The 14,047-nt window shown below is 42.8% G+C and overlaps 2 protein-coding genes across 3 annotated transcripts; both read right to left on the bottom strand.

The window, feature by feature from the left end:
* Positions 1-66: 66 nt before the first annotated feature.
* On the bottom strand, positions 67-4,332 carry ddost (dolichyl-diphosphooligosaccharide--protein glycosyltransferase subunit (non-catalytic)). The gene is made up of 11 exons (XM_041946261.1): positions 4,086-4,332; positions 3,224-3,334; positions 3,032-3,118; positions 2,843-2,946; positions 2,642-2,736; positions 2,395-2,488; positions 2,051-2,199; positions 1,435-1,582; positions 1,177-1,297; positions 966-1,072; positions 67-716 (listed from the first exon to the last, which is right to left on the bottom strand). The coding sequence occupies exons 1-11, from the start codon at positions 4,318-4,320 to the stop codon at positions 567-569; spliced, it is 1,401 nt and encodes a 466-aa protein (XP_041802195.1). The 5' UTR covers positions 4,321-4,332; the 3' UTR covers positions 67-566.
* Positions 4,333-4,711: 379 nt separating this feature from the next.
* Positions 4,712-13,572, bottom strand: zbtb17 (zinc finger and BTB domain containing 17). Of its 2 annotated transcripts, none has more exons than XM_041945739.1 (15): positions 13,434-13,572; positions 12,078-12,343; positions 11,744-11,923; positions 10,863-11,189; positions 10,189-10,278; positions 9,554-9,852; positions 9,057-9,199; positions 8,647-8,947; positions 8,351-8,438; positions 7,619-7,735; positions 7,364-7,484; positions 7,094-7,224; positions 6,657-6,920; positions 6,387-6,476; positions 4,712-6,026 (listed from the first exon to the last, which is right to left on the bottom strand). In XM_041945739.1, the coding sequence occupies exons 2-15, from the start codon at positions 12,280-12,282 to the stop codon at positions 5,590-5,592; spliced, it is 2,793 nt and encodes a 930-aa protein (XP_041801673.1). In that variant the 5' UTR covers positions 12,283-12,343; positions 13,434-13,572; the 3' UTR covers positions 4,712-5,589. The 2 variants fall into 2 exon arrangements, with proteins under 2 accessions (XP_041801673.1, XP_041801674.1); XM_041945740.1 differs by having other exon boundaries at positions 10,863-11,186.
* Positions 13,573-14,047: the final 475 nt, after the last annotated feature.

The following is a 14,047-nucleotide window of genomic DNA, read 5'->3' as shown; positions in this document are numbered from 1 at the left end:
CCATTAGGTCTGTTAAATAAATCATAACAATATTATGTCATGTCACAGACAGGACAGGAATGAGTGGAATGTCAATATTTTATTCAGATGATTCCAACTTTTTTGGAAACACATGACAGTCTTATCAAATACAAATGAACAGTTGGCATATTCAGTGCATTTAGTCACCACAATAACCTTTCCAGACTGAGAAAACATGGGTCAAATTTTAATATGGATTTTTTTCATGTTCCAAGGTAAGTGCTCTACTTTGGAAATACTTGTATCAAATGCAAAGCAACTTTGTACAAACGCAGACTGACTTCAGAACATTTACAGGACTTTGAGAAAAAGAAGTGGGGAAAAAAAAAAAAAATCCAACCACTGCATTACAGTCAGCACCCCTTTTTGGCTTCCAGACCCCTGTTAGTTGTAGTTGAGTGTCCCAATAACCGAAGAGATACTGTATTTTTTACAGAAGACTGCAGTCCAAGTCCCTGTGTGAAGATTTAAGACATTCAATTTCAACTCTTCACACCAAGTTCAATTCTATTATCTTTTAATCCCTTCCCTGTTGTTTCTCTGCATCAGTCTGACTTCTCCTTCTCTTTCATGTGCAGGAAGACAATGCTGAAGACAAAGAGTCCTGCCATCATGGAGAAGACACTGGCATAGTAAGGGTAGGCTGAGGGGATGAAGCGCTCATACTGAGTGTGCTGCAGGGGACGAACAGACACCTGTAATAGAGAAACAAAATAAAAGTTAGCATTTTAAGTAAGAGGAACCAGTTCCAAGCAACAGTACTCAGAAAACAAACACCAAGGTACAAATCTATTCACATGAATTAACAAAGGTAAATATACTCTAAATGATTGAATCTCTAGTATTTCAGTTCTTACATTTTCATTTGTCGCTTTCCATATACAGAGATCTCCATACAGCAACTATACCAGCTGTGTGAAGTAAAGTAATCCTGATTAACTTGCCTGAGTAGAGGAGTAGAGATGTGTGTATCCCAGTCGGTTGTAGTCCACCTTGAATTGGAAAACTCCGTACACATCAGGCAGCTTGAACTGGACGCTATATTTACCTCCTACAAGGTAGACGACAAAGCATTTATAGATACATTGAGGTTGTAAGCATTTATTAAATTTAATTATTTGCTATTGCATATGTTCTGTAACCACAGCAACATACCATTTTTCTTGAGATACGTCCTGACGAAGGGATCGATCCTCACAAACTCCAGCTGAATATCATCTCCGTCAAAGGGCACCCAGTGGCCCTCTGACAACATCTCAATGACAATGCTGTACTCCTGTGTGGGAAAGTTTCACACTCACTGAGATATAATGTACAAGTTAAAATAAACAGCCTCTCATTCAGGCCAACACAGAAGACAAACATCTTCAGGGTGATGACTGTTCACACGGGTCACTGAAACTTTAAACTCACCACAAGGTCGGTGATGGTGTACGCTGCAGGGGGAGTGGTCTCTCCAACAGGATGATGGGTAACAGCTCCCACCCTGAGGACTCCAGCCTCCTTGAACACCCAGCGAGACAGAGCCTCAGCCAGCTCCATGTTCCCCGTCTGCTGGTGCCTAACAAAGACGACCGCAAGAAGAGGAGTGTTTCAACCATATGCGACCAAACATGAGAGTCGTCCACCTCTGATGGGATGCAGCTTCTGTCATTACAGATTCTGCAGTAGGATTGATCAATATTTTACCATTTGTCTGTAAGAGTAAATTTACTAACGACAAGAAAAAAAATAAAAATCAGCTGTCAGCAGCCAACCCCAAAACATCAGAGTTTTTTGCCAAATCCTCCGTACCATGACTGCACCAGTAAGTGCTCAACAGTTGTATGCACATATATTTATCATAGTATTTAACATTGTTGAGTAGTAACAGAACAGCTGTTCACATGACAAATACATAACTTAAATCAACCAGAATGTCACTAATTTTATCTATGACAGATTACCTGAGCTTTGATCCAGTAACAGGAAGCTGTAATAGGATCCATGAGACAAAAACACGAGAGATGAGATGAACAGTGAAAACTACCTCTGGGAGCCAGGCGTGGCCTTCTGCACAGCAGAGTTGAAGTAGGCGTCGCTGAAGAAGTCCAGGGAGCCACTGAAAACCACTCTGGCATTGTTTCTGGCCTGAAGGCCGGCGATCAGCAGGGTGTTCTTGCCAACAGCATGGGGGTACTGGAGAGAGAGAGAGAGAAAAAAGGATTAGTTAGAGACAAAGCAAATGATGTTAAACCTCGTGTTCTTTTTTATTCAGACAATATTAGGCCTTCTATGACAGAGCTTCAACAAATCCTAATAGCTCAGGACATAGAAGGATCATTGTAGTATGTGGATTGTTTCTCCTGTAATTGTTATGTTCAGTTACTTTACCTGAGAGATGGGTCTGTCAGGGAAAAAGGAGTAGGAGGTAGAAGAGCCAGTAAGGATGTCCAAGACAAGAGGGTTGTCTGGGTCTGCCACCATGCTGTAATTATTAGCATATTATAATTAATAATTATTTAAAATGTGTAAACAAAATCAAGCAAAACAGTGGGTGAAAGTCTTTTTTGCTGTTTTGGAATATCACCAGCATCAGCATACTGAGTATTAGGGTGGAGAAGTGCAATGATATACTTACCCAACACCCTTGAATAAAACAGGTTTACTGGTGGGTTTGCCGACAATAGTCGGAGCTTTCAGCAGGTTCTCTGGATCAGCAACAATCAGGGTGTGCTGGAAACAAGAAGGATCACTTGTAAGCAACAACGGGGAGTGTCAGCTCTAAAGACTGGATTGGTGAAACTGGATGTGCCTGCTGTCTGAACAGACTTCTGTTTACCTCTCCAGGGTCAGACACGTCATAGTTGTGATGGTCAATGACAGCAGTCTTTTCTTCATCAAACTCAATCCCGCACTCACTGCCCAGCTCCCTCAGAGGGTCACCTGTGTAACAGAAGAAGAGTATTAATACAGGATAATTATGGCATTTTATATAATATTACAGCAAAACTGTTGGAAAGCAACTGACCAATATCTGAACTGGCAGCAACCAGGACGTTGCCTCCACCATCGATGAAGGATGTGATCGTCTCCACATTGATGTTTCCTCCAAAGTCTGCAGATGACCAAAAAAATAAATGATTTTTTAAAGATTGTTTCAACAGGACAAACAAGGCATTCAATTATTAACTTGACTTTGAATTAAGTGTGTGAAAGTTACCCTCAACTGATGGTGAAAAGATGATTAAATGGTCATACAGGAACTGGCCGTATTTGATCAGAGACAGGGAGGGATCATCTGCTGTCTTGAATGTGATGTCAAAGCCACGATCTGAAGAGGAGAGATACATTATCAGTGGCACTAAAACATTGACACACTTTCATGCATTTTGCAGTAACTTGAACAAGGTGGCAATGCACTGCATCCCACAGCTGTCTATGTATGGTATACATGCCTCTTATTAAGACTATTGTTGATGTTAAAGATGTTAAAGTCTATTGCCCAAGCGGGAAAATGGGTTTCCCCACTACAGTGTACCTGCTAGTAAATCTTATAACCCAAGTAGCTGGGGAGATACTGGCAAGCCCATTTACAGTACAGTAGCCAGTGAAGCAATAATTCAAAATAACATGCTAATATGTATATATATTCAAGTAAGTTATTCTAATTGTATAGAGTGTGACTTTAATTGAATCTTTGGTTGAAGGTGACTGGTAAGTTCATTATGAAATATAAAGACACATCAAATTATGAACTATTAAGTGTAGTATAAGTATGCCGAAATAAAGAGTGGCCCAGTATCGACTCAGTGCAGTGTACGGTAGCTTTACGATGCGCAAATACACCCATTATTTAGTTAGAAACATTAAACTGCCAGATGCTTGAATGAAATTTGGAGAGACACAGCAAACATAATGCTGCTAGGCTAACGTTAGCAGCCTTGCTGCGCTACATGAAGCACAATTCTCACGTTCTAAACGGTCTACATTCCCTACCAGAGACCTGCTAGCAATACAGTGGGGTCTATAACAGTACAAAGGAAAGCATTTCTGGTTGAAAAAAGTACGAATCTCGTACTGACCTGCCAAACTGCGGAAGAAGATTGAATGGGTGTCTCTGATGTTGAGGTTGTCCAGCAGAACTAACGTTTTACCGTCAGCCAAAGCACAGTGCAACATCGACGCAAACGAAAGGAGCAAAAGGACATTGTTGTCCAATAGTCTGAATCTCCTTTGTGTCATCGGTCCGGTTCGTCTTTTGGACAATGATAAAGAACTGGACCGGTTCGTCCGCACGTCTGCTGTCAACGACGCCATTTTGCTGCAGAAGTAGACGTCAGCGTTAGTAGTCGACTTAACTTTGACCCCGAGATCCAGCCAATCACAGAGAGGAACGCGTCGCACTGACTGCCACTCCGCCAATGAGATGAGAGCTTTATTATAAGACTAACAATCACGGAAGAATACAAGTCAAAGGATTGGAATGAAAATACCTACCGTGTTTATTGAATAATCATAACCAAAAGTGGTAATTCCATTACTTTATTATGAGTTGAGTTGAAGTCCCAACATGACTTAAAATGTCCAGATATTTTGTGGATGTTTATTTTAAGAGATGAAGTGAGGTTGCCAGTAATTAATGTAAAATGTCAGGAAACAAGTCACAGCACATTGTTTCTAGAAAAATAACAGCACAACACAAGGCTGGTCAGACTGCGGGATGGTTCTTTATGATCAGATGATGAATAACAGTGAGTCTAAGCAGAATGTTACTTGCAAGTGTTAATATAAGAAGACAAAATAATGACATAAACCACTGGTGACAGGGAGCAGCCCACACACCAATGTGACCAGTTAAATGCAATACCAGAAAAAAGCTGGTATCCTATCAAGGTGAAACTGAGAATTGTTGTCCAGCTTGTCATCACCACACACATTTCTTTTTATCTTTTATCAGAGGTATTAAGACTTTTTAGAGGACACATAACACATATACAAATATCATACATGCACAGCATTTAAATGTTTGCCAGTACATGAATGTATGACATCCCACTTCTGGAAAACTAGGAGGTAATAATTACGTACCCCCCCCCCCCCAAAATACATTTTTAGTATCCCCACATTTTCATGTAGATACTCTCTTTATAATGTGCTTTTCATGAAAATACTTCAACTAAGTACAATAAAATATTGTTGACTGTTTAAGGAAAATGTACATATCTCAACACAGAGGTCTTTCTTTAAGTTAGATTAGGTAAGACAGAAAAAGGACAATGCACAGTCCTGCATTTCAGTCTAAAAATAACAAACTATACAAAGTAGTATATCCATCTCTGAAGGAATTCCCAATAATATCACTGGATCTGATCTTGTTTCCTGGAATTATGACTGGCAAAGACATGACTTACAACCATACCTCCTCAGACAAAGTTGTTTAAAAAGTGTCCCAAGTCATGAATCCAGTATAGATTTATTTTTAACATCTTGGCATCAGCTCACTTCATTTCTTCTATTTCCTTCTCCTGTACCAAATAGAGTTCTGTTACAAGCAATATTTCATACACTCTTTACGTATCTGCTCTACTACGCCTCACTTTCACATTCCATCGCCTCTTCTTGTTCCTCCTCTACCTCTGCTGCAGCTTCATCCCTTCCCTCTGCGGGGAGCTCAGTGTGGGTTTCCACCTCACCAGCCTCCCTCCCCTCCACATGAATCACCGCTCCTGACTCTTCCTCTCGTGCTTGTGTCTCCCCCACCATCCCTCCTTCTGCATCCCCCTCTCCCTCCGGGGCACGGAAGATAAGTTCTTCCTGGATGACCTGCTCGGTTGTGGGTTGCCACGTTGTGGCAGAATCCCCCTCGGCGGCGGTGGCCGTGGTGTACTGGTAGAAGTCGGAATCTGCCTGAAACATGACCAAGGCCTGAGCTGTGTGGATGCGTACGTGTTGGGCTAGGGAGCTGGCGTCCAAGAATTTATCACCACATGAGTCACAAGCGTACAAGATCTGGGTGTTGGGGTCTGGAAGCAGAAAAAGAGTTGACAAAAAGCAAGCTGTTATTTCTCATACTGTGTTACCTTTAAAGTTACAGCCTCTGTGGCATTCAGTGATAACAGGGTATCAGACATGGGTTGGGAGAAATGAAAAAGAAAACAAAACTAATGCTGGGAATGTAAAGTACTGTATGTTGTGCATAATTATGAGTTTGATATTCAAAAAAGTTAATGTTAAGGGCAAAGCTGTATTGAGAGTTTAGGATGCATTCATTGCTGAGTCGGTTTTTGTGCCTGGCCCCACTGTTTGTATGGCTTTTGATGCTATGATGTTATTCAAATACAGATGTCAATATTTATTGCCAAGTGACTTCACTGCAGTCTTACCTGCTTCTTGCACTTTCTCTACTGCCTTGGTGATTTCTGCTTTCAAAGCCTCCGTCTCATCTGCAGACACTGAAGCAGCCACTGGTACTACTGTAAACAAACATGACACAAAGTTAAAAAAAAAACACCCATCCCTTGCTAAGCCCTTCATCCTCATGCTTCTTTTATCATCTGCACTAGTTCAGGGTGCTATCTGCAGCATTTGTCACAGGTCCTAGCCCAGGATTTTGACATCCCCCCACATCACTGAGCTTGGCCTTGCTGTCTGACCTGTCAGCTGAGCTACAGCACTGGCTGCCAGGGCCTCGGTTGCCAGGGTGACAATGTCCTCCGTGGTGACAGTAACTATGTTGATCTCGCTGTCAGATGTGGATGCCCCTGCGCATCCATCAGCTCCCTCGTCTGTGCTGCCTCCAGCTACCACCAGCCGCTTCATGCCGGCCTTGCCGTGGTGAACGGTCTTGACGTGGGAGCGCAGATTGTCCACCCGGTTGAACCCTCGGCCGCATTTATCGCACAGGAAAGGCTTCTCCCCTGAGAGCGCAGGACGCAGAGAAGGAGAAAAAGCATCAGCTGAAGGTTAAAGGGTCAAAGCTGTGAGCCCCGCTGGATGTAGAGGAATATTAACAACAGGAGAAAGCCTGTATCTCTATTTCCTCCATCACCACGAAGGCCCACGATCATTTGAGAACTAATTTTGTCCTTACCTGTGTGAATGATAATGTGCTTCGACAGGTCTCCCACATTAACAAAAGCCTTGTTGCACATCTGACACTTGTGGGGCCGGACATTGTCGTGATGCCGAATGTGATTGGCCAGTTGGCTGGACTGCACAAACCTGTGCAGAGAGAGGCATGGTATACAATCTCTGCTAGCTTCCAACATTCACACTGGCATTGCATTGAAAGGGTCAGTTCACAAAAATTACAAAACAAGGAAAAAACATCTGTTACAGCACTGACTATCTGTTTGCTGACCTTTTGCCGCAACGATCACACACATAGGGCTTCTCTCCAGTGTGCTGGCGGACGTGAGCGATGAGTGAGCTGGCCTGGGTGAAGGCCTTGCCACAGATGAGACAGACACAGGGCTTCTCTCCTGGAAAACATGAATTACAGTCTGACCATGTTGGGATTGTGATAATATTCGTGTGGCGTTTCAGATTGAAAAAATGTGAAAATGTTCACATCACAATAGCCATTCAATAGCCTGTCTGAATGTCATGGGAGTACCTGTGTGGATGCGTTCATGCCGCTGCAGAGCTCCAGGGTCACTGAAAGCTCTCTGACAGTGCACACAGATGTACGGTTTCTCCCCACTGTGAACGCGCAGGTGTCTCTTCAGATTTCCTGCAAGGGAAATGGACCCACACAAAGGTTAGGCCAAATCCCTCAAATCAAAGACACAGCTACAGAGGTCAACATCAGGAAACATGCACACAAGCTAAAAGCAGTTGGTGTGTGCTCCAGATAAAAATACTATCTGACTAATGGGTGTCACTGTATATATTACGGCATTCTTTTGAATGGTCAGAACAACATTTAAATAACTAAAAGGTCGGGAGGTGATTATGTGAGACAGCTCATATTTCAGGGATCAGCACATTTAAAGTTGAAGCTCCGTCTGAGTTCCAGGTGACTGTCTTCTACATGTCAGGTATTTCGCTCACATATAGAAGGAGCTTGTATGACCAACTACTTGGCGCTCAGTATCACTGTGTTAACATCACTGTCACAATTTTCTGACTTAAACTGAAATCAAGTAACAACAGTGGGGTGGCAGCTGATAATGATTTTCATCATCAATTCGCCTGTTGAATAAAAGAGAGAGAAGCAGCAAATCATCACGTTTAAGAGAGTTTGGGTGAATTTGTGGGTAAGCTGAGCGGGGTTCACTTGTTTCAGTAAGAATGTCAGCTTCAAAACACAGGTTAAGAAAACATGTGGTTCATACTGTTTCCTTACCTGTCGTGGTAAACTGTTTGCCACACTCCTTACACTTGAGAGGCCCGTCTGTGATGTGGATTTTTAAGTGAGCCTTCAGATTTCCCACCTAAAGGCAACACAACAGCAGGCAACAGGTCGACATGCTCAATATAACTTTTTTACAGTTAAAGACATTATAACATTTTCCAAAAAATCTGAAATCATAGAATCATGTTTGTTGTACAGTTTCTGATGGTGTGGTATAATAAAATATTACATTTTAATGTCATGTTTTATACAGAAAGCTGCTGTTTCTCCACAGAACATGCTGTTACCTGGTTGAAGCGTTTGTCACAGTGTGGACACTTGTTGCCCTTCTCTGTGTCGTGCGTCTCCAGGTGTCTCATCTTGGCGGTGGGGTCGGAGAAGGCCTTCTCGCAGTAGTCGCAGTGGTACGGCTTCTCGCCGCTGTGCACCAGCTGGTGGCGCTTCAGGTTGCCAGACGTGGTGAAGAGCTTACCGCACACTTCGCAGCTGTACCGCGCCTCGCCCGTGTGCCGTTTGCGGTGCAGGTTGAGCAGGCTGATCTGTCTGTAGCTCTTTCCACAGGTCAAGCAGGAGTACGGCTTCAGAGGGCTGGGAAGCAATGAGACGCTCAATTTTAAGACACAAACCTGACAGAGCTCAGTAAGCAGGTGTCAGTAAAAAGCAGCGCAGGTAAACTAAACCAAGGTGTGTCATTCACCTGTGTGTTTTCTCGTGGGCTTTACAGGCTGCAGGGTCAGAGAAAGCCTTGTTGCAGTCCCGGCAGCTGAACGGCTTCTCTCCTGTGTGAATACGCATGTGTCTCTTGAAATTACCAGTGTGTGTGAATTTCTTCCCACAGTCCTGGAAAGAACAAAACATGTCCTGATAAATGAGCTGACGCAAGCATTTAATGCATAAGATCTGTATGTGACCGTAACCAACATTGGCATGCCTCTGCCTCACTGGGATTTGCATGAGAGCTCCCTGCATCACTGACATAACCAATATTTGACGAATATACATTAGCTTTAATGCATCTGCAGAATGCATCAGGCAAAACGGCTGCGTGTGCCTGGTGCTGTTACAGCTGGGACAGTGATGAGCAGTGCTATTCCACAGCGTGTAGCAAAAAGATATTATCTTTCATGTACTAGCTAAAGACAGCATTAAGTCTTAATGTGAACCCAAAACTCTTCCTGGACTGACATGTCTCACCTCACATTCGTGCGTCACGGAGCTATAAGGTTTGGACTCGGATCGGCTGCTCATAGACGCTGATGAGGTTTGTCTGCCCTCTCCCTCGCTGCTCCAATCGACTCCTCCCATCTGCTGGCTAACCTCGCCGTCTTCCTCTCCAGCCTCCTCTTCTTCATCATCATCATCATCATCATCATCAGCTTCCCCATCGCCGGCCTCCCCAGAGTCCTCCTCCTGTTCTCTGGCCACTTCCGCCGGCTCCGTCGCCTTCTTCCCAGCTTTTGTCTTTGATGTGCCTTCATCCTCTGAGTCATTGTCTACAGAGGCAACAATAAAGCTGTTGAAAACAAACACTGTCTGGAGTCTTGACTGGGAAGTGCAATTACTATAATAGCAAAGTGTCTGCAGGTTTCAGAATGCCACTTTTAAAACAGTAAGCCTGTCTCTGATACCTGGAATTGAATGTTAGACTAAAAGAGAAACACCAGAATACAAACACCAGCTCTGTTTACGATTCTTGACTTTATCCTGTCTGGAGTATGTCCCTGTATGACGATACTCAACAAACTCCACAACCAGTGCAAACCTGAGACAAGAGTGCTGCTTTTTTTTTTGGGTTAATACCGCAGAGCAAACCAGTGCAACCTGCTCACCAGGTGGGAAGTTTCTCCGAGGAGGTTTCCTGATTCTTCTCCCCCGAGAGCTCATGTAGGACGAGCTACCGGCAGGTTTCAACTGTGATTCTGTAAACAAAAGAGGAAATATCTATTCGTTTATCGGTCAGATAAAAAGGGTTAACACTTGTTACACACACTGTAATGCATCATGTGGAGCTGCGACACTTCTGATTTATAAATGTCCGGACACAAAAAAGTTGGGACACTGTGTCAAACAGAATGCACTTTCTAATCCTTTTTTCATGTGAAAAAAGCACGTAGACAACAGATTTAGTGTTTGACCTCATCAACTTCATTGATTTTTGTAAATATCTGCTTATTCTGACTGTGATGCAGCAACACGTTTCAAACAAGTTGGGACAGGAACATCAAAAGACTGGGAAAGTTGTGGAACGCTCCAAAACACCTGTTTGGATCATTCCACAGGTAAACAGGTTGATTTGTAACAGGTGATAGTATCATGATTGGGTATGAAAGGAGCATCCTGGAAAGACTCAGTGGATCACAGCGAGGATGGAGCGAGGTTCACCACTTTGTGAACACATGATTGTATGAAGGAGATTACTCTATGGGTTCAGGAACACATTATAAAGCTGTTGTTGGTAAACACAGTTTTTTGGGTTTTTTTAATGATTGTTGTGTGTATTTACTGGGCGTGTAGTCAGTGTCAGAGGGGTCGTCCTGAAATGCAGGCACATCTTGAGCACTTTCTTCCTCCTTCTTTATAGATATCTTCTTTTGAGCAGAAAGGGGGGCGGTTTTGGGGGGTCGTCCTCGGCCTGAGTGGGTTCTGGAGGGGTTGGGCTGAGAAACAGTCTGTTGTGTTTCAGTAGAGATGTTTTCCTTTAAGTTTTCCTGATTTGTGGGCTCTTTATCCTCTGTGGCGGTGCTAGGGGGACTCTCGTCCGGTTGTGATGCCACTTCTGCCAGCTGGCTCTCTTGTTCCTCTCTCTGCTCTCCGCCACTCGGTTTGTCTTCTGGTTGGTTAAAAAAAAATCGAAAATGTTTATTTGTTTTAATAGAATATTGTACTGGATTGCACTTTTAAAGATTAGATATCAGGCTCCACATTTCATATTTGGACTGCAATGACTATAATTTAATTAAAATACTGAATGTGAATCACAATGAAATTAAGGTTGAGCATAAACAGCAAAAATGAAAAATAAAAACATGCACAAAATGTCAAATTCGTTTCAAATTCATAATCCTCCAATCAGTGAAACACTTTACCAAATGTTAATTTTAATAAAAGGTTCATATGAGTTCAATATAACAACAGTCAACTACCATAAATGTTGTTAACCTCATCTGGCCCTTTCTACACCAGCAACAAATGGTTGACCTGGTTCATCTCTTGTAAAATTGAGGGCACAGGCGATTAAACGGAGGACAGTGACTTAATTTAAAAAGGTACATAAATGAAAATGTAAAGAGGATTGATGCAATGATTATAAAAATAATTAAACTGAGTATTTACTGCAGTCCTATGTTGAAACAGCTGACAAAGCCACGTGAAAACTGGACTCACCAACAGCGAAATCCAGGGTTATGAGGGATGGAGTTGGATTTGCCATTGACTGGTACGCACAGCATGCATTTACAATTTCTTGCATCTGTAGAAAGTTGGCAACAGCCAGCACGTCTTCTACATTCTGCGGACTTAAACTCAGCTTGGCTGTGTACATAAAGTCTAGGACCTGACCCAAACCTGCAATCAACAACACAACAGGTATGGTCAGCAGCAGTCAGTTCTGGTACGTTTACTATTATTTAAGCAAAGTTCCAGAGCACTGGAAGATGAAAATGCCAAAACAAATTAGATAAATAACTTGAAACGTGTCCACAGGCTGATGGGAACCCACCCGCTGCATTGCTTATGTCCAGATGCACCACATCTTTCTGGTCCAGGAAGAGGGTGCGGAAGTAGATGCTACATGCCGCCAGCACAGCTTTGTGGGCCTTGAAGTCCACCCCGTCCACAACAAAGGTGCAGTCACACAGCAGGCCCTGCTTGCGCTGGCGATTAAGCTGCTCCAGAACCTTCCCGCTGTGCCAGGGAAACTCCATCGTCCTGAAGGCTCGAGGACGGCGGGAGAGGCTGGCAGGCAGGAACAGGCCCTGTGGAGCGCTGAACACAAGAGGTCACATACGACACATGAGGAGAGGCCCAAAAGGCTGAGGGTAAGCTGGAGTTTGTTTTTACTCTGGCAATGACATTCATTGGCCTTTAATAAAAAACTGTCAATCAATCAGTGTTGATCACCTCTGATATGACTGTGTCTCCTCCCTGAGCACAGTCAAACTATCTCATGTTATGAATTATTCAATGACTGACCACAGCTAGCCAGGGTGTGAGGTGTGAGTGTGTAATATGACACAGAACACAGACTAGCAGTGTAGAGAAAAACAAAGAAAAACTGTAAACAAGATTTTTAATGAATTGTTTTTTTATCTCCTTTTTCCATTTACTTAATATGTGTTATATGCTTACACTGCTATATATTACATAACTCCATCCTGCAGTTCAGTTTGCATGTAATGTAACATAACAACGTCAGGCCGACGGTTCTTATCAATACACTTTATCCTTTCATTCGTACTGGGACATGTCTTGATTAGCGTTAATAACGTTACAAAGTTAAACAAATATTCTGTTAATTTGTTTTTTGTAGAAAGTGTGTTTGACTTGTGTTGTATTGTTAGTGAATGGCATTCACGGGTCAAACGTTACATATCAGGCTCATTTTCCTACATTAGCAGTTAAACCCCAAACTACGAAAAAACAATAATTAAAATAAAAAAAAAATACGGTCAGCTAATATAAAGCTAACTAAACTACGAAGTGGCGCATTCGACAGAAAGACACTAGACTTTAGCTGCATCTGACGTCCTGATAACGATGCAATTGACAGGCACAAAATACAGGAATAAATAAATAAACAGGAATAAAGATATCTGGTATTTGAATATGAATATTTAGCTTCTCTAAAAGTTTTGTCAGTTTGGTTTGACAGTGCAACACATCGATTAGACTTCCTCCATCCTTGTAGCTTTGTTATCAGGGATTAATTTAGCGTGCCTTGACATGCATGTAGCCAAGGGACAAGATGGCGGAACGATGAGTCGGGCCTACTTTCATCCCTTCTTGTTTTCGCAGCTAGCTCGCGCTTTGCGATTCGTACAAGCGCCATTTTAACAGAAACTAACTCCTGAATTACCTCCTTGTGTCGCCTCTTCTCTCTGGGTTCAAACCGCTTGACCAGGCCGTCTTACGAAGTATTTGACTCGGTTAGGAAAAACAAACCCAATCGAGTTTTTCGGTGATCGATCTTGCCCCGCTAACTCCATCCACCACCATCTTCCTCTCTCTGATCGATTGATAGGGACCGGCCGGATGTATCACAGGAGCACGCGCAGTGTGAACACATGCTGTTCCGGTGATGGCCGCGTGGTGGTGCAATAGGCTCGCGCTACGTTGTATCCATACTATTGAAGAAGTTCTGTACATCCATGTCGGTGGAAAACGCAATCAACAGCAACACATAAGATGTTCTTAAAGTAGTAGTATCAATCGTGAAGTCTGCAGGTCCATGTCTTTTAGAAATAATGATACAGAATCACCTCCAAAGCACCCCAGGGGACATAACGAGTGTTCATTTCAAGGCTTCTTACAACGAAACATTATAAATCATGTAATGTGTTTTTCATTATGTGGCCTTCCTCCAGGAGAAACACATTAAAATCCAAGGGCCACAGCCTGTGGTATAAATTATAGCCACATAACAAAGGATTCTAAATCATTTTTCTTGAATAGTGAATAGCACCTTTGAAA

The sequence above is a fragment of the Chelmon rostratus genome, chromosome 10 (genome assembly GCF_017976325.1).
Source record: "Chelmon rostratus isolate fCheRos1 chromosome 10, fCheRos1.pri, whole genome shotgun sequence".
In the NCBI taxonomy this organism is placed as follows: Eukaryota; Metazoa; Chordata; class Actinopteri; order Chaetodontiformes; family Chaetodontidae; genus Chelmon; species Chelmon rostratus.
Note: the sequence above shows the minus strand (reverse complement) of the source record. Positions and strands in the feature narration are given on the sequence as shown.